This window comes from Lycorma delicatula, chromosome 1 (assembly GCF_047948215.1).
Source record: "Lycorma delicatula isolate Av1 chromosome 1, ASM4794821v1, whole genome shotgun sequence".
NCBI classification, from domain to species: Eukaryota; Metazoa; Arthropoda; class Insecta; order Hemiptera; family Fulgoridae; genus Lycorma; species Lycorma delicatula.
In genome coordinates this window covers 96,156,855-96,181,913 of record NC_134455.1, presented here as the reverse complement: position 1 = coordinate 96,181,913, position 25,059 = coordinate 96,156,855, and the positions used below count along the sequence as shown (strand labels likewise).

Here is a 25,059-nt window from a genome sequence, read left to right as displayed (position 1 = left end):
CACGCAGAAGCTTCAAACTTATGTGGCGATATCATGAAGCAAAAAAAAAATAATAATAATCGAATAAAAGATTTCACAAGAATATAAATAATTAAACGAAATGTGATTGTTGCAACAAAAGTGGCACTGCTAAAAATGTACTTAAAAAATATTGCCTTTTATTAAATTATATTTTAAAATTATACTTTTTTAAACTTTTATGAATTATATATCATCGAAAACCTGATAAAACCGATTTTATTTTTATAATGATAGTACGTGAACTTATTAAGTAAATTATAAATTTTATAAACAGTTTTATTTCTAATTTTGAAACATTATGAATTAAATTTTATTGCGTGAATCACGTTTTGATAAAATGCAACAATTTCTGATATAAATATTAAAATAATATATATAATATTATACTCACAATAATAATTGTGATTGATCTTAAAATAAATTAGTACTTATATTTTAGTCATGTTAGTTTACGTAGAATGCCGATAGAACGTTTAATTTAATTACGTTCCTAATGAACGGGAAATTCTGTTTGGGATTACCTCCTCATCACAACAAAAAAAAAAATTGCTAAAAGAAAGCTTGTTACCTATCTAAGCATCTATAAAGAGAACTAACCTCGTACTGACTCAAAACTGATCTGTATGTATTTGGGTTAAATCTAGTTTTCAAACTAATCGTGTACAAAACTGTGACCTTTTTTATAGTTTTGTCTAGTTTCTTAAGAAGCTACGTTATTCAATCTACTTAAATTAATACATAATTTGAATTTAAATTGTTTTTAAAAATCTATTTTTTTATATTAATTTCTCAAGTTTAGTATCTGAACGAGAACTGATATTCCGGATGCTTCAGAAAAAAAATTAAATTTGGTTACAGAATAATAAAATGTGAGTGGAGAGAATTAACATGTATCAAAGATTCTTTAAGTGGTATGACGTTGGTTTCCTATGAGAAAAATTATTACTGAAGTAAAATATACTATGATTAGAAGAAAATAAAGATCTGACAACACACTTGTAGGAGTTTCCCGCCACGCGGCTTGTTTGTGATGCACGGCTTATATTCACATACACAGACAACTTAATTAAAAATATTTACCATTTTATTTAAATACAATATGTTTTTTGTTTATTTAATTCAATGATTCTAACTAAAGCCCGCGCGCATACCGTATTTGATTCGCGCGGGTTTGGCAGTTCTTTTCTTTTTCTTGTTTAACCTCCAGTAACTACCGTTCAGATAATACTTCAGAGGATGAGTGAGGATGATGATATGTATGAATGTAAATGAAGTGTAGTCTTGTACATTCTCAGTTCGACTATTCCTGAGATGTGTGGTTAATTGAAGCCCAACCACCAAAGAACACCGGTATCCACGATCTAGCATTCAAATCCGTGTAAAAATAACTGGCTTTACTAGGACTTGAATGCTGGAACTCTCGACTTCCAAATCAGCTGATTTGGGAGGACGCGTTCACCACTATACCAACCCGATGGGTGGGTTTGGCGGTTCTAGTGGCCTCTTTAAATACGAGTACTTTTTCACACTTTAGACATTATTAATTTATTTAATTTTACCGCTCACCTGTGACGTTACAACATAGCAGACGACTACAGTAGAGTTCTAAGGTTTAAATCGTAATAAAGGCAGTTACTTTTACACGGATTTGAATACTAGTTCGTATTTTTCCTTGGTGATTGGGTTTCAATTAACCATAAATCTCAGGAATGTTTGACCTGAGACCTGAGACTACAAGGCTACATTTCATTTACATTCCTACACATCATCCTCTGAAGTAATACCTTACGGTGATTGCGGAGGCTAAACAAAAAAATAAAAAATAAAGAGAACTGCAACAGCTGTACGTCAGTGCTGCTCTAGTGCTACTTGTGGCGTGAGGGGGTACTAATGACGCACTATACCCACTTAGCTACTAGGTTATTTAGAGAATTTTTTGGGGTGGGGATGCGATTTTGCAATTTTTTTTATATTATTACGTTTTAATTGTTAACAATTGTGCCTTAATTAGGGAAAGTCTCGAGATACTGAGGGTGATTTTACTCTATAGCCTCACCCCTTTGACCTTTTTTGTTGAAAATGTAATGGCATTAATGCTCCATATTTTCGTCAAAATAATCTGACCAAGTTTGGTCAAAATCGGTCGAGTAGTTCTGGAGATATTAAATGTGAAACACCGAAGACACACATATACATGTAAACACTTCCACCCGGTTTTTGGGTTCCTTAGGTGTCAAAACGTAAAGATCCGGTGAAAATCGCATATACCCTAATTGGACTGATTATAACACTTTTCCTTCTAAAGCTATGTAGCTCTGCTATAGCGCTACGCTGGAAAGTAAAAAATAAACAGGGTAAGTAAAGAATAATGCCTCAACAAATATAAAAATATTATTATGGCCTTCTGTAGTTGAATAGAAAATAAAACCTTATGAGCACTTACTATCCAATGTAAATAAAACCATGTAAATTATTCTTACCCTCATTTTCGTAAAATAATTCATGTTAACTAATTCTATGAAATGTTGAAGTAAAATTTGCGATGAATGTACAGAACTACACTAAAAATATACTTCAAAATGATCTATTAAATAACTTTACACAGGTTAAATGAATAGATATAAATTCTTTTTTCTAGCGTGTAATGAACACTGCAAGATGATCGTAGATAGGATTTGTTTATAATAGACGGGTAACATTTTGTAAACTCTCATAACTGGTAATAGAAATTCATAAATCTACTTCTGAAAAATCTAAATTTCTCAGAATCGAGAGAACATGATATATTTCCGTAGTCCTTTCCTTCCTGGCATTTAGTATATCTTTCCATATTTCATTTTTCCAGCAGTAAAGCTAAAGCATAAAAGTATTATGTAATAAATTACTCTTGACACAAAAGTTTGATGTAAGAAATACAGAACTATATTATTTTACTACCTACATAAAATACAACTCATAAGTATGAAAATATTATTTTTTATGATCGTCACAGTTGGAATCTTGTAGTTATATTGTATCATTATTTAAATACTAATAATGTATATATTATTAGAGAAAATTTGATTTTTTTAAAGGAGTTTTGATGTTGTAAGTATGTATGAGACTTGAGTCACTTCCTTGCTTATAAGTTTATCTCTGGTTTTGATGAGGTAATATAATTACATTATTTGCAATAAAGGATTGTAGTTCCTAAGTTGTTCCTAATATGCTAAGGTAGTGTTTAGCTGATTGATGTGGTTGTCATTGTAAAACACGGAATTATAGCCTTATTGTAAAAAAGGCTGTGAGCGTGTAAACAATATGTTTTTTTAATAATAATAAACGTACTCTATGAAATAATAAATAAATAAATTGCTTTATCAAATAATAAATCTTAGAATAAAAATATATCGCACCAACACACTTCTCATGGTCGTATCACCATGAATTGCAAAAAAATGTGATAAAAATTGAAAAACTTAAATCAAAATAAATAAATAATTTGTATTATTACTCGTGCAATATGATTTGAAAATTATTTCCAAGTCTCTAGTAATAATTGAGTTGAAAACAAACTTTATTTATTACATTTTTAAAAACATAATAGCAGATAATAGTAAATTTTGGTGATACATTTAGTGACCTGCATAGGAAATTAAAATTATTATTACTATGCACTGCAAGAGGTAGATTTGGAATTAAATCTAAATAATTAAAAAGTAGTTTAGTTTCGCAAAGTTGGTAAAAGCAAAACAAATTTTGATTTTTATTATAATAATCAAAAAAATACAGAAGTAAATTCTCATTTGTATTTGGGGATCCCTTTAATGTTAATGGAAAATTTTACAGAACTATTGAAAGCATTTTAGGGCCGATGGTCCTATAAGATAAAAGCTGTACTTACGAAGAAATGTTTTGATTCTGACGAAGGAAGTAAGAAATTGTTTTCATCTATTATTGAGGCCCTATTTGTAATTGTTTGAAATTTGGAATTCATAATTGAATTATAGTCAGTTGGACCGTTAAAATTAACTTTTCATATAATTAATATTCTATCTGGAAACTGCCAATCTGCTTCGTACTACCACATCTTTATTTTAGGTTTAAAATTGAAGAAAACCTAATTATAATAATAGATCATCATCATCATCATGTTTTGTATCTCTGTTTTTCTTTTTGTACCTCGTACAAAAGGAAAAGGAAAAGAAAATGAAAAAGAAAGGGGTGAAGAAATTTAAAAAATTCAAAATATGATTGCATTTTTTTCCCATTTCCGACTATAATAAACGAGATATTCACTAGATTTGGGTTTGCGAAACTCTTCCGAAAATACCTAAAAACCATTTTCGGTTTTTTGTGAATTTCAATTTTTAAGGAGTGCAACGGTGTACAGCGTGACGGCTCAACCAACACAGCAACTGTTACTGTATTTGCGACGCGACTGGCTCCACCTGCCTTCGGTTACTTGACTAAAAATTATAAAATAAAATTAATTAAAATTTTTAAAAAAGTAGTACGGTCACCTCCTAGTGGTGTTTGTCAGGTACCGCTAAGATCCGGACAAAATACATTTTTATCTGTCCTTCGTACGAGTAACTACTAAATAAGTAATATTTCTAAGATGGGGGCAGACTTTTTGAAACCCACATTCTTAGATCACTAAAAATTTCAGGTCCAAGTACTGCCCAAAATATTGCTCTGAATAAATTACAATACACTGATATATTTTTTTTTAATTTCACACGCTTTAGTTAATATTTAACATTATTATTCTCACCAGCATGAGTTTAATGAACACAACGGGATCCAATAGGAGGGGACCTCAGTCTAGACGGGTAGGGCAAGCGAAGCGAGCCACGACCGATAAACATCTCCTAACCACGTCGGGAAACGCAAATAACCGCGTAGCGCAGACGAGGATGCCCTCTACAAGTAAATATCTAAAAACAAACCTCTAAATTTTGTGAAATTCCGAGTTTAATGGATTAAAATGGATTTTTAAATTTTTTGGGAAAATTCTGGCTTTGTTTTTAATTTGTAGGTAACAAATGAAGATATAAAGCTGATTATTGGTGGTTTTTTAATCTTCATGTGAATACTTAAAAACCAATTTCTAGATTTTTCTAAATTCGGACCTTGAAAAGTATGAAGAGAGGTAAAATGTTGAAAAATGATTACAAATTTTTCCCATTTCCGAGAATGGTAAACGAGATATTACTCGATTTGAAATTGAAAATACTCTTCAGATAAATAACTAAAAACCATTTCCTGCTTTTTTTGAATTCCGATTTTTAAGAGGCGCGACGTTGTACGGCGTGGTGGCTTAACCAACACAGCCATTGCCTCTGTTACTGAGGGTGTGACGCTATTGGCTGCAACTGTCTCTGGTTACTTCATTAAAACACATAAAATAAAAAGATTTTTCAATTAAAAAAAAAAAAAACAGAGAAACAAATTACGGTCACTTCCTACTGGTGTTTTTCAGGTTATGCTAAGAACCGGAAAAATACATTTTTACCCGTCTTTTGTACAGATAACCAGCTATAAGTAATATTTTTATGATGAAAACAGACTATTATGAAACCCACATTCTTTAGATCTCTCAAAGTTTTAGTCCTGTACTGACTAAAGTGTTGCTCTCAAGAAATTACAATACACTGATATTTTTTTAATTTAATTTAAAAATTTAATTTTTATTATCATTATTATTCTTACAAACATGAGTTTTATGAATACAGAAGAGTCCAGGGGGCAGAGCCTACAGGCTAAATGGGAAGGGCGAGTGAAGAGAGTCCTAACCTGCTGAATATCCCCAGACAACGACGGGAAATGCAAGTAACCATATAGCATGGGCGAAGCAGGCTGGCCCGTGCTATATGGTTACTTGCTACTATAGGGGCAAGGGATGCAATCACTCATATATGATATAAAAAAGTTTGCTATTAAAAAAATATCGCAGGCGAAGCCGAGATGAGAAAAAACCAATTAAATATAAAATAGAATGAAATTTTATTTAAGTTAAATTATTAATTTTTCCTTACATAACTTTTTCTTGTAGTAAAATTTTTCCACACGCTTACTTTTTCCCGATTATTCTTTAATACTCTTTACTTTAAACGTTTTCAACGAAACTAATTTTAAATATTCTTTGGTAACATAAAAAGCACAAAATGTTCTATTAGGCTCCTAACTAAGGATTTCTAAAATATCCTAAATTTTCCTAAATATCAATTTCTTCAGCTTCAGTGAAAATATACACTTTTACTTAGCATTTAATTCTCTTTTTTCTTCATTATTTTTCTCTTTCTTCTAGTCTCGTTTGTCCAAAAATTATTTTTTTATTTATCAGTCAGTCCAAAGAATATACTTTTCCATAACAGGTTATTATTTGTCAACTTCAGCAACTGTTACATTTTTATATTTTCTTCAATTTTTTGTTACCACCTTCAAATTTGTATTACCATTTAAATATATAAATTAAAAGGTATTACCTACAACATTCTTGCCTAACTACTTTTTGAGGCTTCATTTTCTTGTTCTCATAAATTACAGCAACCTGGTTTTTTGTGCATTATAAATAATTATTTTTATATTTGAAAAGTTTTGAGCTGTAATAAGCGCTTCTTAATTTAGAAACAATAATTTATTTGAAATTACATATTTAAAGTAAAAGATATAACGTTTTAATCAATCCGGTAAATAGTATCTGTTGTATAATGGTTCTAATTAAATCCAGTTAAATGTATAACAAGGATTATATACTTTTTACCGTATGTATTACGTTTTGGATTTCAAACATTTGAGAGTTTTCAAAACTGGTCAAGGCTAATTGTCAAACTCTAATAGGGTTTGTAGTTAGAGGGATGTAAAAGGTACACTGCAAAATGTGGCAACATAAACTCATATATAAAAAACATAACAATAAATTAGGAAATTTACTATTAATATCAAGTATAAAAATTATTAACTGTTATATTTTAACGCATTTTTTATCCGACATCAAAAAATTCTCACATCTCTAGCGTGAAACAAATTTTTTTGCACATATCATATCAATTGTTTTTCATCATATCAAATTCAGTTTAGCTTAAGTTTTCGTTGCCTTGTTAGTTTTTGTGTTGAAACTGGTTTATATTATAAAAAAATAAAAATAAATTATTATTATTAATATTAAATTTAAATTAGTTTTTGCATAAAAACAAAAATTGCTATGATCGTTTTGATTTGATTATTTTCTGCATGTACATTTACATATTTTTTTTGCTACCTTAATATATTTAAATGCATTTTCTCCGTCAATAGTTTAAACAACATCCATTAATTTTACCATTGTAAAACCTGTGTGGGTGCTAATAGTAAATAGGAGTGGCAGGAAGTGGATACTACTAACACATGTCTGATCTGGTAAATGGTAACTTCCGTGAACCATTTGTCTATCCGTCACTAATCGGCCCCAAACCTTGAAACTTTTCAATATTTTAAGCTGACCTGCCATCATTTTGGTTCATACTAAGAAACAAATGCAGAAACCTTGAACTTGTATTCTATCATTAAATAGATATCTAATTAAGTAAGTGTTAATGGGTATCTCCTTTTAAAAGAACACTAAATAATTCATTGTTAAGTAAATGACAAAAATATTTTCCTAGTTTTGGATAAATAATTAATTATAAAATAAAAAATAAAAAAAAACATTATTGATCACAATAATATTCACATCAACTGAATGTGAAACGTACCCTGAAAATATGGCAACATAAACTCAAATAAAAAAAAAACAATAAATTAAGAAATTTACACCTAACATCAATTATAAAAATAAATAACTATAATATTTTAATGCATTTTTTATCTGACATGCTTAGAATCGCCTCATTATTATTTCAAAAAATCCTCATACCCTGCAATAATCAGATTTTTTGCCACACATCATACCAATTGTTTTTAATCATACCATAGTCGTATTTCATAGTTTATTTTAATTTCATTTTATGAAACATTCATTTAGTTTTTACTGTTACAAAATTAAATTACTTTTTTATAGATCCAGAAAACTTTAATTTATTATATAGTGTATATTATATTCAGTTAATTGTCAAATTTACTCAGTATTGAGATAATATTCCGTCGTAAACATAATATTATTACGTTAGTTACTCTGTAACCTTCTGGAAGGTTAAACTTATTGTTTAATCGCAAACAATCATTGTTATTAAACAAACAAACAAAAAATAGCTGTTTTCTCCTCCCCAAAAAAATATATAAATAAAATATTGTAACTATTAAGACACTATACTTAATTATTATAGTGATGAAATAATTTTTAGGACTAAATGACAAACGATTTAAATAAAATGCAGAATTCAATACATTTTGTTTACATAATATTTTATTAACATATTAACGGCGATTAAAATAATTTTAAAATTGGATGCGAAATTATAATACAACATCGACTATCCAATAAAATATATGAAAAATATTGAGAATAACCTTGATTTCCATATTACACCTGATGACAACTTGCTCTGAATTGATACCTATGTAATGCAAAAAACCGTATCAAAATCGATACAGTAGTTTTTGAGGAAAATCGTAACTTACGCATCTACACATACATACACACACTCACACAACATCTTATCCCAAACGCATATATCGTCTCCGTTCAGCGCTACTGGTGGCCAACAACCGCATAAAACATGTCTAAGAACCTGTTCTGAAGTGATACCTATGTATGCAAATAAGTGGTGCTATGCATGGCACCAACGGTAAGTATGTAAGTAAATGGTATTAAGTACGTATATGCACGTAAGTGGTAACTATATAATGGCAAAAACCCCATCAAAATCGGTACTATAGTTTTTGAGGGAAATGGCAACAGACATACACACGCGCACGCGCGCGTGTGAGAGAGTTCTAGAGGTTTACACACTAAACCTCTTAACCCAAATGCATGTACCGTCTCCGTTCCGTCATGGTATAAAGAGCTTTCTTTTTACTTAAAAATATTATTTTTAATATTGTTTTAGTTAATATATATCGAAATTTGTAATATTTTTTTGAATTCTTGGTGTACTTTCTTATCAGCACTTTATTGTTATTTGAAAAATAACTTTAAAACGAGTATTTAATCTTACTTTAGAAACAAGAATCTAATCCTCAGTGACGTGAAAATTTTATAAAAAACATTAAAACAATATATTAGAAGTTTTAATTAAAAATCAATAATTTTTTTTAAAAATAATGGACCCGGTAACATACTGGGTCAGAATGTTTTCCACAGTTCAAACTTCACCAATCTCAGTAGTATATAAATAATTTAAAAAATCTATTTACTTATTAATAGATTTAAAACTTCTTTTACTCGTACTAAATAATGTCGTTGCATATACCGAGAAATTTCGTCTAAATCTATCGTTGTCTAGGTCAATATCGACTTGCTCAGACAGTTATTAAGCGATTAAATATTATATTATTAAATATTATGAAACTAATAACATGTAAACAATCCCGAGACAAATAATAATAACTTGTGAAATTTTCACCAAAATTGGTTAATTAGTTTTTAAGTTATTAAGGTACAAGCAAAATTGTCTTTTATTTATATAAAGTATTTATTTATTTTTGTTAGAGGTTATAACTGTTTTTAACTAAATTTTCTTGAAATCACTTTTGTTACGTAGTTTTTTTTCTTTCGATTTGAGTTAAGTTCTCGTTTCATGTTCTTTCTTCTTTTCATCTTCTTTCCGTTGTTTCTAGTACTGTTTAATTCTTTCCGAGAGTGGTGGTTTTTGATTTTCTGTAAATTCTTAGGTTTTTCTTTTTCACCTAGTTTGAAATCATCAGTTGTTTTTTGAAACTATTCTATCTATTATTTTTTCCAATTTTTATTTAGTTTTCCTAGGTCTTGGTTCAGATATTGGTTCCACCCTAATTTTATTTTTCTATCATTGTAAAGGTTAAATAATTAATTGTTTTATAAGTTTATTGTCATTCATCTTATAAATATGGTGACAAAATCTCATTCTTCTTTTCCGGATTTCCATTTCTAAATCTTTTATTTTTTAGTAAATTTCTTTGTTAGATTTTAGGCTACAACCTTCCTCTTTTCTTTTGGGTCTAAAAACCTTCATTAAAGTTCATAAAAGATTTCCTACGTTAAACTATCCTAAACACTCCTTGCATATAAGACTTTCGGGTAAATCGAATCGTTAACCGTTAAAAAATTTCCAATGTAATTTTTTCAATGAAATGAAATAAATTCGGGAAAATAACAAGTATCTATTAGTCAAGTATCATTATTGTATGATATAGCAAAATGATTAATTTTTGTAGAGATAAAGAACAATAAACAAGAAACTGGAAACGAATGTAATATATCATCTCATGTCATACGGGTTTATGATTGACATTTAGTTTTACTTATCATCATCTAATAACTAATTATTCTGATTCAAATAGTCTCCAAAGTAGTTATCAATAATAATAATAACTAGTACATTAAAAAAATAATACTAAAACATTCTAAAACGTATGCCTAATTTAATATTAGGAAGTAATCTGATGTCATTCATACTTATAAATATTATTTGTATACAAGATAAATTAATATTACATATATAAATAAAAGTGAAGGTTCTATTTAAAATAGCAATATAATATTTCTTAAATAAAATGTTGCATATAAAATTTATCTATAACTATATATTTACCTTAAACATTTGTATTTTTGGACTTGAAAAATTTGATGACAAAAGTTGTAAATTTTTTTGATTACAAAAATGAAAGCTACATAAAAAACAGTGCTAAATGAAATACCATTCCGAATATTTATGATACAAAAAAAAGAAATTTATTGAATGAAAATCAGGTTACTCTACTTTCCAATGATGTGAGCAAACGAATACAACAAAGGACCTACTCTCTAAATACGTAATAACAATCGATATAATAGCACTATTTTCAAAACCTTAAAAGATACACAATGTTTTATATATATATATTTATCCCGATGTACTATACAAAAACGTAAAAAGAACATCATATAAGAGTTATTATTCAAACAAATAAAATATCTGGTTTAAAAACAGGTCAGTTTGATGAAACGGTAAAAAATTTAATCTGTTAAGTTTTATTGTTTGGCAGACTAATTGAAAGGTAGGCAGGTGTGGCTAGCAGCTCATCTGTCAGCGTTGGCGTTGTTTTTATATGAAAAAGGATGTGGATTTCATATCGCTACTGATCGATACGAGCTTACTCATAAAGCGGAGTAGGATTTTTAATCACGGCGGAACTCGGATACTACGCCCGTGTCACCAAGCACTAACGAAATATCGGATTTTTAACGTTTTTATAACACGTTTTTTAATGAAAATATTTTCTACAGTCGACTCATGTCTGTCTCTCTATATGTTCTATCTCTCTCTGATTTATTAATTTTTAACCGCTTCCAGGTAAGGCGATAGTAATTAAAACAGTCATAGTGAAAAACTATTAGAAAAGTGATGAAAATTTTTGAGCAGTAACTAATTGGTTTTTCTTTTTTTTATAACTTTACTCATATTAATTTAATAGCATTACTTATTATTGTTATTACTATTATTACGAAACCGCAAAATGTTTCATCCTAAAAGACAAGATGTCATGTTATAAATTGTAGCTTCCGTAAGGAAGTTTAATTAAAAAATATCCAGCCACAGTCGTATGAATTTAATATCATCATTTATATACCCAAAACAAAATAACATCAAATTCAAGTGCCTGGAATTTATTGGAAAACATCGTCTATAAAGTAAAAACAATATTCTTTATTAAAGCGAAATTGAAATTTCTTAAATTATAATTAGAGTTTAATTACAAGAAATGAAAAATTTAAGTTTCCGTGTTTTGTAATTTATTTTTATCATTCATTATGATCGAGTTAAATTTCTTTTGTAATGCATCTCTTATGTAAACTTTCAAAGATTACTTTTTACTACCCTCATTGTTATATTCATTCATTTAAATATTAAGAAGTTTAAATAGATAAAGAAACAAGATGAGAACATAAAGTTGATGCTTTAATTCAAATATGATTTTTTATATTTATCTCAAATAAAAATGTTATATGAGTTGGTATAAAATGCCTCACTGTCATAAAAAAAAGTATTTCCAGCACTGAAAAAGAGATATTCAATGTCAAATTAGGTTACATAAAAAAAGATCAATCTATTTTTGAAAAAATTGACGAGTTATTGAGACAGTTATTAAAATGAAAAGAAGTAAATGAAATAATAAAAAAATATTAAAAGATCGGAGAAATAAGTAAAAGTTGGATATTAAAACGAAATCTGTTAATTCAAACAGGAATTAGGAGTTAGTAAAAGGAGAAATAATATTTTTTACCGATTGTGGTAACTAATACCAGGAAAAATACCAAGAGAAAAAAATTAAGATTTTGAGAGTAATGAAATTTTTGAAAATTCTCATTTAAATAGATTATTAAATGTAATAAAAAAGTTAGAAATTTTTTGGTTCGCCGACAAAATAAAATACTTCTTTTTTTTCTCCCTCTCCAGCGAATCGGATTCCACAGTAAAGCATAACACAATCTGTGGGAATGTCTTTTTACCCTAATAAACCGGCTGGATCTTAACTATTAATGCATGCCTCTAACTCCCAGAATAGGGTTACCAGGCCCGACTATGTTGTTCCTGTTCCCCCACCCTAACAGCCGGGACTCGGTCTATGTCTTGCTTGCCTCAAACGAGAACATCCAAAAGAGCATTCTCACCGGGACTACGTTCTTTTCTATAAGAGGACGAGAGAGTCCCCGTACCTCATCACTGCTACCCATCTGTGCATGTACAAACGAATAACAGCTCAGCAGGGAGCTATCCCTCATCCACCCGTTACTCTAGCTGCTACCCTATCTCGGAGGTGAAGTCCTCTGATGTCCGTAACATCCCCAGCGAATTCAGCGGATTTTTCTTTAAAACTACCAGCCATCACCAGACTTTCATTCTGATGACATCGAACTTCCAAAAATAAAGTGTCCAGGAATTCAATATAAGCATCAAAACCGGAATTTGGGGAGCAATATCAAGAGAATACAATCGGAACACCAAGATTTGCCCAAACAAACCCCCTACCGGCATCACATGACACCACAGGCACTCCTGCCGTAAGGATCCGATCGCTGCCGATGACATACTGTCCAGTAACCACATTGCACTAGCAGAGACTGCGGTGCGCGGCTCATAAAGAATAACAACTTCTGCAGATTGTTGAAGCGCCATTTCCCAGCACACGTCAAGAGAACGTCGACTTCTGCCAGTGCTGAGTTGCAAGAACCTCATGTTCGGATGGCACAGTCATCCATCTTGTGGCCCTCCGAACCACAATTGCCACATCTCTGTGGGTTGGTACAATCGGCTCGATGGTGCCCTTCCTGGCCACAAGTGAAACACATCTTCGTGCGGTCGAGAACGTTGCAGCCTGACGATGTATGGCCCAACCCCCAGCACCTGAAGCACCGCTTCACCGAGTTCCGCATGCGGACCCGGCAATGTACCCAGCCCACTTTCAACCGTTGAGCAAATAGTCGTAAAATAAAATGCTTGATAAAATTGTTCTTTGCACATTTTGAAAATATGAAGAGGTGGCTAGCGATCTAGAAGAAGATCGGATTCTAACTATCCAAAAGCTGCATAATACAAAAAGAAAACACCTACTTAGATTCAAAAACAAAACAATCCATTAAATAACAAAAATTTACTTAAGAGCATTAAAAAAACATCACGTTAAAAGAACAATATCTACAAATATAAAAAATTCAATAAATTCTGTCAATTATTCTTTACTTAATACAGAGAAGGATGTAACCCACTGGGTTGAAGTTGAGGCGCTCAAAGAAATCAAACATTTGGAAAGGAAATATTTTTGTAAAAAAATATATTTAAATAAATGTGATTAGTAATGGACTAGACAGACGGGATTCTTATGGTGCAAATTTAACCCACCAGTTGGTATAGTGGTGAACGCGTCTTCCCAAATGAGCTGATTTAGAAGTCGAGAGTTACAGCCTTCAAATCCTAGTAAAGTCAGTAATTTTTTACGGATTTGAATACTAGATCGTGGATACCGGTGTTTTTTGTTGGTTGGGTTTCAATTAACCACACATCTCAGGAATAGTCGAACTGAGACTGTACAAGACTACACTTTCCTTACACCCATATATATCATCTTCATTCATCCTCTGAAGTAATACCTGAACGGTAATTCCTGGAAGCTAAACAGGAAAAAAAAGAATGGTACAACTTAGCGAATAGGAAGAGGCAATCTATGCAATATTTTTTAACTTAATTTCTTACAATTGTATTTAACTTAATTACTTTTCCTTTTTTCTGTTTAGCCTCTGGAACCACCGTAAGGTATTACTTCAGAGGATGAATGAGGATGATATGTATGAATGAAGTGTAGTCTTTTACACTCTCAGGTTGACCATTCCTGAGATGTGTGATTAATTGAATTCCAACCCCCAAAGAACACAGGTATCTACGATCTAGTATTCAAATCTTCATAAAAGTTAAAAACCCTTTACTAGGATTTGAACCTAACTCCAGACTTCGAAATCAGCTGATTTGCGATGTCGAGTTCACCACTAGACCAATCCGATGGGTAATTTTTTTTTTTAACCTCCGGGACCACCGTTAGGTATTGTTTCAGAGGATAAGATAAGTGACAAGTAGCATGTGAAAATACCATGCCTGACCGGGATTCGAATCCAGTACCTCCGGATGAAAGGCCAAGATGCTACCACTCCGCAAGGATGCCGGCAACATTATTACTCGTTTTCTGTAACTCACAATGTTTTTTTTTCATGTTTGTCCTCAAACCTTGCATCCTTAATTTAACATACTTCCTGACATTGCCTACTGTTGAAATTTTACACAGTTACTAATGTCGAGGGACAATACAATATTCCATCATCACTTTGGTAAACATCCCCCCGTACGGCGGTAAATAAGGGTGGGGATGTAGAAATTGCAAAATCTGCAAAACGGCTATGCGGAGGTTTTCGGGTCGCAGATGACAAATCCGATAGCCGTTTGACATTAAAAAAATGACAAAAACTTGGTACGAGAGTTTTTGTGGTTTCGAATTTGACAACATTGCAATAATGATGCATTATCAGAGATGGATCGATTGAGTAATCTTTTATAAAAACTCATAAAAAACGTTTGTCGAAAATTATTGTAGATAATTAAGTATATGAAATAAAAACTGCACTATTTCGTTACTTTGTATAGGAAATGTTTTAATTGAAGATTTGTTTGATATTTTATAAATATATTAGAAATTTCAACATATGATGTTATCTTTTGAAATCCAAATTAACCTACCAATTAAACACATGCAATGTATGATAATATTAAAGTATGACTAAAAGTATGAAGAAAGTTTTTAAAACTTTTGTAAATTTTTTGTATTATTATTTAATTTTTTTCATTTATTTCATCTATTTTAACTTGTTCAATTGTAGTAAAGGGTATGATAAAACTCTGGCAATGTATATTAAATATATATTCGAGAAGATATATATGCATATATCAGAAGATAGATAACACCTGTTGTTGATAGCCAAACCCGTTCCTAATTTTCATGAAATAAGGATAAAGGTTTTTGTTTATGAAGTCGGAACGATAGTTTTGAAATAGCATTGAGATATAAATACTCTGTAAGCTCTCTGAAAGGCAGATACGGTAATATGGATTCAGGAATCTAAAGATTTATTTGATTGATTTACTTTCTCAAAAATTTCTATTTTAGTCTAAAGAAAGTTTCCCTCGAGAAAATATTTATTAGATACGATAATATACTAATATAAAAGAACAGCCAAGCTAGAGCCTGCATAGACTACTAATTTATTAAAAAGCAGTCGGTCAGGGCTGCTTCGCTGAACATCCTGGACCCATACCTATATCATATGATTAGGAGTACCACGAGATGCTGCTGATTGCGTGGAGCAGGATACGGTAGAACACGTAGTGTTTTCACGCGTTTGAGGGCTGCCATGATGAGCCACGGCGCAGTAAACGTGGATAATGTAATAAGTGTGATGTTGGTTGACAGAGATGTTTGGACGAGAGTGACGACTGCGGTTTCAGCCGTAATTAGAAACAAGGAAGCGGTGGAGAGGATCAGGCAGACTGGAAGACTGCAGTTGACCTGAGGCGACCGAAGCCGGACGGCTATGGGCGGTTAGCCTTATGGGTGTACGGCGGGGGCTCCTTGGAGTGGTCGTTCGTCGATGATTCCCTGGAGACGTTGCTCTGGCTATTCTAATTCGGTGAAAAGAGCGCCCGGGTGGTTGCGCAGGGGCTGTGTACATACCATATGGATTAGTTCTGTCCCCTACGTGACTAGAAGGGGAGGTTTTTTAGCGGGTGAGAGCCCTCTAAAAAAGCGTCAGGCCCTCTTGCCATCACAGCGGGCCTGACGGCGGCTGGCAGAGCTTTTTCCTCCTCCTACGGAAAACGAAAAAAAAAACCTCCTGGACCCCGACGCGTTCGTTATCCTCATGGTTGTGAAAATATCAAATACTTTATAGATATTCATTAAATAAAAAGAAGTTATACTTCTTTAAAAATTGGAAATATATTCATTATATATATATATATATATATATAATGAAGTAAAAGGATACATTTTTTTTTTTGTTTAAGGATTATCACTGGTATCTTAACCCTGAACAGAGCTAGGGCCCAAATTTATGGCTTAAATCCTTACCTGAGATAACACGAATCTATTCTGAAAATTTGAAAACAGTCGGTTGGTTCTTGCAAACAAACAGACAAATTTTCACACTTATTTATAACATAACTATTTTCATTAAATGTGGAAACATTAAATTTGTATATTAAATGAATTTATTTAGCAATTAATTTTTAAAGTATTAAATGAACAAAAATTACCTATGCGACCCAATAATTTTGATACAACCAAACAAATGATTCATCATCATAAATTTAACTAAGTGTGTATTAAAAAGTTAATACATAAATAAAATAAAATAAAATATATAAATTATTCATTATTCTTGTCTTGTATTTTAAATTTAACATATTTAATAAAACATGATATAACAAAATATATATTAAAAAAGTAAATACTCTGCATTTACATAGACACTATGAGTCACCATGCATTAAATATTAAAAACTAAATTGACAAAATGGGAATTCATTTGAATAACAATGTACGTATTAATTTTAAACAAAGTCAGACAACAGAATCGACTGGTAACGAATTATAAATTTGGTTGATATTGTGCATGTGACGTAAAATGAATTAAAACGCCGTAAAAGCAACAGATGTTCCCTAAATTCTTCTACGGATTTTTTTTACTAATAAAACAAATACAGACGATTGAATAAAACAAAATTTATTTTAACTAATTAAATTACTCTTTTAGTATAAATCTATTTTATAAAATCTTTCTATGACTTTACGTTTATCACATGATTCTTATTAATACAAAATATTCAACAATCGGTAAGTGTAGTTTCATATTATATGCCTTCATATCACATAACTGAATTGTCATAAATACGGATTTGTAAATTTCTGTTTTTTTTTTTTTTTTTAAATAAATGTCAACAGGTTATATACAAACAATTTAAGGATTTCTTCCAGCATATCCGTTCAGCCGGTCAGTAATTCCAATATTTTCGCTTTGTGTATCTCCTCTAACCAGTCATTAAAATAGCGAAAAAATATTTTCTTTGAAGAGTCATAATTGATAATTAATGAATAATTTTATACTGCATTAAATCTAAAAATCTGCATTAAAATCTTTTATAATAATTAAATACGTATTATTTTTCTGCTAGAGGCGAGTTTAAGTGTAACAAAACTTGTGGGATTTGTGGAAAATCATATTTAAAAATTATAGTGTCTTTTACCTGTTTTCCTGCCATTTGATTTTAATATTCTGTATCTTTCATTGGTATTTAAGAATTGTTTTTTCCCGTTTTCCTGACTTTTCAAATTGAGAATTTAAAAATTGAAAATATTTTTCTGATGGTCGAATTTTACCATGGCTCTTACTTCTAAAATAATTGCTATTTCGGCTTTTAATGAGGATTTTTTTTCAAGACAATTAATATAATAAATAAATAAAAATAAATAAATGTTTTGATTTTCTATTATGGATATAAGAAAGGCAATCGGTAGTTAACTATATATTCCGTTTTTTCTGGCTGACACCCTAAAACAGGTGGCAATAGATGATTGCAATGTAACTGTATAGGTGAATTTCTTTGTAACTTGTTAAAAAAATGGCATGCTTGATCAAGATTCGAATCCAAAACCTCCAGATGAAAACAGAGACGCTACTATTCCAACACTAAGATAAAAAAAAGTTTTATTAATACTGAGTTTCACATCATCGAACTATGCTTCGACTATAATTCGTTTTTATCTAATTTTTATCGTTTTATTAATCTAATTTTCGATTAGTAATACGAGAATGATCTTTAATATTAGCTCGTACATAGAATAATCCACGGTATAACTTTTAGTACCTTCTTTCAACCGTAAAATAAACTTTGATTAATAACTTCATGTTCATTATTTAGAATATTATCACACAAATGATTAACCGAAGATAACACAAATAGAACTACCTCATTTGCAGCCAACTACTCAAAGGACTGTTTTTCAAAGCTCTCTCCAAATTCTCTTTACTGATTTAGGTAAAACTCTTTGAATTTTCCTACGTCTTGCCTAATCCAATGTTTTCTTAAAGGCATTATGTGATAAGATCAGCTTAAAAGATATACCAATAAAATGTTAATGGATTTGATATATTGTAATAAACTATCATAACGATGTTTTTTTTTGGCATTCTTCAGAGGCGATTAGTAATCGATTCATATGAAGCTACATTAAGTTTGACAGATTCTATTACGAAATATTTTAATTAATATTCCCCTACATTAACTATAACATCAGAGGTGATCGATTTCTATTTCTTGAAACGTCATAATGTGTAGTGAACGTCTAACGAGCGGATAATTCTAAAACCTAAACGATAGGCAACGTATTTTCTATACTCCAATTCAGATTCATAAAGTCTCTTACGTATGAAGCTTTTTTTTTAACGAAAGTTGGAGCATCTATAAAGAGCCTAAAATGTAGTCATTCCGCTGAACAATATGCTACTTTTTAGGGTTTCAATATATTCATTTTTGTGGACTTGTGAAAAAGACCTGTGAATAATGTAATTGAATCTATCTGCTTATCCATTCCTAATACAAATCAATCTATTTTTAAACATAATTGGCATATATTCACAAACATTTTTGAGAAATAATTAATAATTTACATGGGAACTTGATAATAAAGAATAAAATTACTAATATTATGCTGAATTTTTTTAAAAATATTACTAGTCGATGTTTAGAAAGCTTAATCAATACTCAGGGTAGGAATGGATGACTATCTTCTTGCTACCAAGATTTATTTGGTTCTTCAGTATAATATTAACAGTGTCAAGTTACTTCAGACAATCTAAGTAGAATTACTGTACATTTAGGTATTTTTAACTTTGACGAGATTAACAAAAATTTTTAATTTTCGATCTCGTATTTAAAAAAAAATATCAGTTTTTATTTTTTATCATAATGAATTAAAATATGAATAGTTCATATATCACGAAAAAAGATTAGATGGAAACAAGTCAAGTTTCAAGTATCTTATAAACTCGTGTGTATATATATATATATATATATATATATATATATCACTACTCTAAGCTACTCAACTAAAAACAGGAAGAGCTGTTTAGAGTTGACTTTTTACCTTGAGGTTTATTTTCGGTTCTCAAAAATCGCTGTAAGATTTGCTAGATAACTTCTCAAGTGAATATTACTTTAAATAAATCATAATTAAAAATTAGGCTTTATGTTTATTGACATACCCGTCCAATATGTCATTTCATTCCTTGAAATCTATATTTTATATTTTTAGTTTAAAAGCCGAATGCTAAAATTATTGTGAATAAAGTTTTTAATTTATATTTTCCATTCTTATTATAAACATGGAAGAATAAAAATGACTATCCACAATTTCTTTTTGGAAGGAGAATGTCAGAAAGCTGCTTATAAATACTTAAGTAATTGGCTATAGAATTTATATTTTGATAAGCATATTGAAATTATCACTCACTAATTTTATCAAAATCATTTTTAACATTCTATTTTTTTTCTGTTAAGGCTAAAATATTTATACTATTTTAGTTAAGTTTTAATAAAATGTTATTTGTTGCAGATAGTTTGATTTTTTTGCTAATTGTCTAATGGGTAGTAGTAGCTACTGATTCTACAGAACCTACGACTTTGACTTTAACGAACCTAAAGGGTTTCTTTGAGATTCAAATATTGTAATAATTGTCTGGGTCAATCTAATATTTTATAAATATGTGTTACAAATTTACTGCTATATTGATTAATCATATTTTAATAACTGAATATAAATCGTCTCTTTTTGTAGAATAAACTAACTTACTTCAAAAGCGAGTTGAATTAACAATTAAAATCATTATTTATAAAAACTAAAATTAAACAAGTATAAATTTATTATTAACTGACTCTGACAGGTTGACATTGCTGGCATTCTAAATGCGAGAGGATCAGCTGTTCTTTGAAGTGGATCCAATGCGCTACCAAAATGTCCAGAAAGGAAAGGCCGCTGGCCGAACGCGAAGGCATGGAACTGCTGCTGCTGCCCTACAACACAGAACACTACGCTTAACTGCATTTCTGTCCCTGGTATAAAACATAAGCAAATATTAATTTGACAATATTTAGATAAGACATATTTTAAATTATTAAATATTATGTTTAATCAAAATATTTTATTCCTTGTTTAATTTCTCCTATAGACAATCGTATTTTCTTGTTGAAGTGATCTTCAGTACTACTCAATTCTGAAATTAGAAAAATTGCAGTTCATAAAATTCACATAACCACTCGATTTTATTTCTATTCATGGTCTGTTTGATAAATGGAAAATCGTTTATTACAATCATACAGTTTTCATCTAACAACTACAAACTTCAATGGAAATGATCCAGTCAACTATATATAAGTAAAATCTTATTCTCAAAATGTGATTTAGACGCTAATTTTTTTTTTCAGAATTTCAGATAGTGATTTCAGTGAATAATTTTATAAATAAGACTTAAATATGTATCTTTATTTTCTTTTATAATTAACTGAATTAAATAATACAGGAAAATTTAATACCAAATTTTAATATAGAAAAGGATTCTTTTAAAATAAATTCTTTAACAAACCAGAGTTAAGAACAAATTCTTTTAAACCAGAGTTATTGTGGTTTTATGCAGTGAATAGCTTTTTTGTAAGGAAACAGTTACATTGTTTACGATAGCGTTTAACAAGTGATAGAAACATTTAAAATTTTTATTACAGAATAATATTTATTATTCCTTACAATGATAATTTTTTTTTTAATTTTGAAAAGAGCAGCAAGAATTTTAGGGAGATGATAAATAAATAAGCTTTATATTTGGCAAGATCTATAAAAAAAGTAATAAATGTTACTTGATGATATCGTAATTGTGTTTTATCGGTCATCTAGATATAATTAAATTAAAGAAAAGGATAAAGGATACAATCTGCAAATCAAGACTAATCAGAAAAAAAATTAACGATGTAAAATAATATTTAAGCATTAGCGCAAAATAAAAAGTAATAAGAAAGGAATAGAGAAAGTATTATTATTACTGTTATTATTATTATTTTATATTTTCGGAGAGCTTTCGATTCTTTTCAACATGATATTCTAACACAGAAACATTCTTCATGTGGGATAACCAGAAGAATATGAAAATGGATATCTTAACAAGAGAAAATTTTCCAATAAAGTGTATGGAGAAATCTCATAAGCATATAACATCCCATCAAGTATTTCACAAGGATCCAATCAAAGAGATTTATTTTTCATTACGTTTACCAGCGAAATAGCTGAAAAAATTAAGCCTAATATACTTTTGTTTATCAATTATATTAAAATATATAGTACAGTTATCAACTATTATAATGAATACATTGTTTTTCAGACATATTAATTTAGTATACAAGTGGTTTGTTGAAACTAAAGCCCATCAGGTAAAGAATGGCGAGGGGCGGACTGGTGTGGCGACCGGAACGTCACTAGGCGGGTCTCTTTCCCTTCGGGATTGGGATGTATGTACGTATGTACATAAGTATGTATCTCGCATTAACTCAAAAACTATTAGCCGTAGTATGTTGAATTTTTTTATTTAGGACTGTTGTAACATCTAGTTGTGCACCTTTCCTTTTTGATTGTAATCGACTAAACTTGTGTCCAAAAAAGCCCAAAATCCCCCAAAATTAGGATTTTGGATTTTTTCTTAACTGCAGTAATAACCAACCTCTCGTTGAGAGCTTTGCAACGATATACATAAGTGGTCCTTATTCTCATTGGTTCCAGAGTTATAGCCAAATAAAATTTTAATTAATGAAATATTTGGATCTATAAGGGGAAGGCTCATCGGTTCGAATCAGACTTCATATCCTTTTTTAGATTTATTTAAAAAAATAAATAAAATATTTTTAAATAATTATTCAATAACATAAAAAACATCAATAGTTGTTAGTAAAATAAATTTTAAGAACTTTTAAAAATGTGTATGTGTAATTTAATAGGCATTATTAATATATGTGTATATGCAATAGAGTTATTGAAACATCTGATTATTTAATATTAATTGAAAATTATCATTTTGAATCATATTATTTTTGGATTTTCTAATTTAATTTTTAATTAATTTTATTAAATTTTTCTGGAATTCATGTTTAATTTTATCTACAAAAAGTTAACTACAGTGACTTAAAAATAGTACCTCACAAGAACAACATATACAATGAAGCATGCATGCCCGATCTTTAATAAATTGCAAAAGATTCTTATCTTTTACTTCATTACTCTTCTGATATTGTCAGACAATTTTCACCCTTAGTCGGAGTTGAACATCGTTTCGTTTATTTTTTATTATCAATCATTTAATCGCTCTTTGGTTTGATATCTTAATTTGTGTACATTTGATCTTAATTTGTGTACACGTTCTCTAGTTTTGAAATTTTCTTTCTCTCTTTATATTCATCGTCTTATCTTAATCTTTTTACTCTTTCCCTTGGTCTTCCCTCATCAAGTAAATTTCTATTGCAGTACTCGTTCGATGCACTTCATCGTCCTATTTCTTCATCATTAACATATATGCAAAATGATGTTAAAAGTTAATGTTTACCAATTGTATAAATAAAGTTCATGTTTGATTTATTAATAATTATTAACCTCTGATTGTAAAAATAAATTACTATAAATTAGAATTCAGTAAGTTATTAATGAAATAAAATTTTATGTACTTTGCATTTTTTTTAAATGTGTGTATGTAATTTAATAGTAGTACAAGGAAGTCATGTTGAGTCTACATCATATTTTTTCTTATTACTTCAACTCTTTAATTGGTCGCTAGCTTCCCCTTGTTATAACGATTATATCATGGAGGTTGGAATGATTGTAGTGATGATGTATAGGCATCATAAAAATATCTCGTATTATTACTAAAATTCACGCTGATGACAAAAATATGTCCGTTGAAATTTCCGTTGAAATCTGAAAACCGAAATTTTTTGTGAATTACAATAAAAGAAGTAAATCTTTGTAAGCTCGTAATCTAAATCCTGATGCTAAAATAAGCATTTTTGCTTACTTACTTTTTATGAAAAAATCAATAACTTTAATTTTTTCACTGTTCCTCTGTGAAGAGAAATTTAAATATTTAATAATAAATACTAAATGTTTTGTCTTTTTTTCATTTATTACTACATTGACATCTGTTTGGATCAATACGTTAAAAAGAAAGATTAAGGCAGAATGAATTTGGTTCTACATCTTGTTAATGCGGTCACGACTAATCCGAGACCCGTGCCATGTAGTCATGACCTCGTATTATTGTGTCTTAAGGACATCTGTGGTGTTTAAATGACATCATAATCTTCTAAGAAAGCGTTTGGTGTAATACTGTATAATCCTTCAGTAATGCTGCTGCAGTTTGGTGTCTCAAGAGGGTTGTAAGGGTTCAGTTTGACTAGCTTTTGAACAGCTAGCAGCGGAAGGCATAAAACATTCTTCTCTGTAAATGTTACAGTCTTTAATATTTCTTATATTCTTGTGGTTATTCTGTTTTGACTTTTATTTAACGATGTCTTTACCTTCTAGAGATATCTAAAGTAAAATATTACTAAGAATTATATATACATAATGATATATTTGCCATTATCATTGTTTCTTAATTTTCTCTTAATTCTTTTGAGCTATCATAAATTTATAAATAGTATTTTCTTATCGTCTTCAAAAAAAGAGAATTTTTTAATTTAAAAATTTTTATTTATGCATACATAAACCTAACTTATAACCAGGTAAGCCTACACTGATTCCTATGTTTCTGTTTATACACAGCAGAAAAAATTTTTTTTAGCGATCCCGTAATGTTTCTTTCAAGTAAAACTGAGGAAGATTACTTTTACACAGATTTAAATATTAGATCGTGAATACGGATATTCATTGGTGGTAGGGTTTCAATCAAATACACATCTCAGGAATGGTCGATCTGAGACTATACAATACTATACTTCATTTACATTCATAAATATCATCCTTATTCTTCCTCTGAATTAGGAGACTTACAGTGGTTCCGGAGGCTAAAAGACAAATAAACTGAGGAAGATTAAAAAATAAATGAATCTCCGCAGAGTATTGGAAGCTACTGTTTTTTGTCAATGTCTTTGCTCAATATTACATTTTTATTATATTTTTTACAGCTATCTAAATTCGAAAAAAGTACTCACTAAACAGTAAAAAATATTTTTTTTAACCAACCACAGTTATATTTCCAGGTGTAATTTGAAATGTTTTAGTCATTATACGAATGAGTTCTGTATTCTTACCCCTTAACTCATCAAC

At 29.8% G+C, this 25,059-nt stretch overlaps 1 protein-coding gene across 1 annotated transcript in view; it reads right to left on the bottom strand.

Moving 5' to 3' along the window:
• Nucleotides 1-25,059, bottom strand: part of LOC142317574 (uncharacterized) — a 195,618-nt gene that overhangs the window by 35,188 nt on the left and 135,371 nt on the right. The window contains exon 3 of the mRNA XM_075354132.1: nucleotides 20,637-20,789. Within this exon, the coding sequence (XP_075210247.1) occupies nucleotides 20,637-20,789 (153 nt within the window). The remainder of the gene's footprint in view (nucleotides 1-20,636; nucleotides 20,790-25,059) is intronic.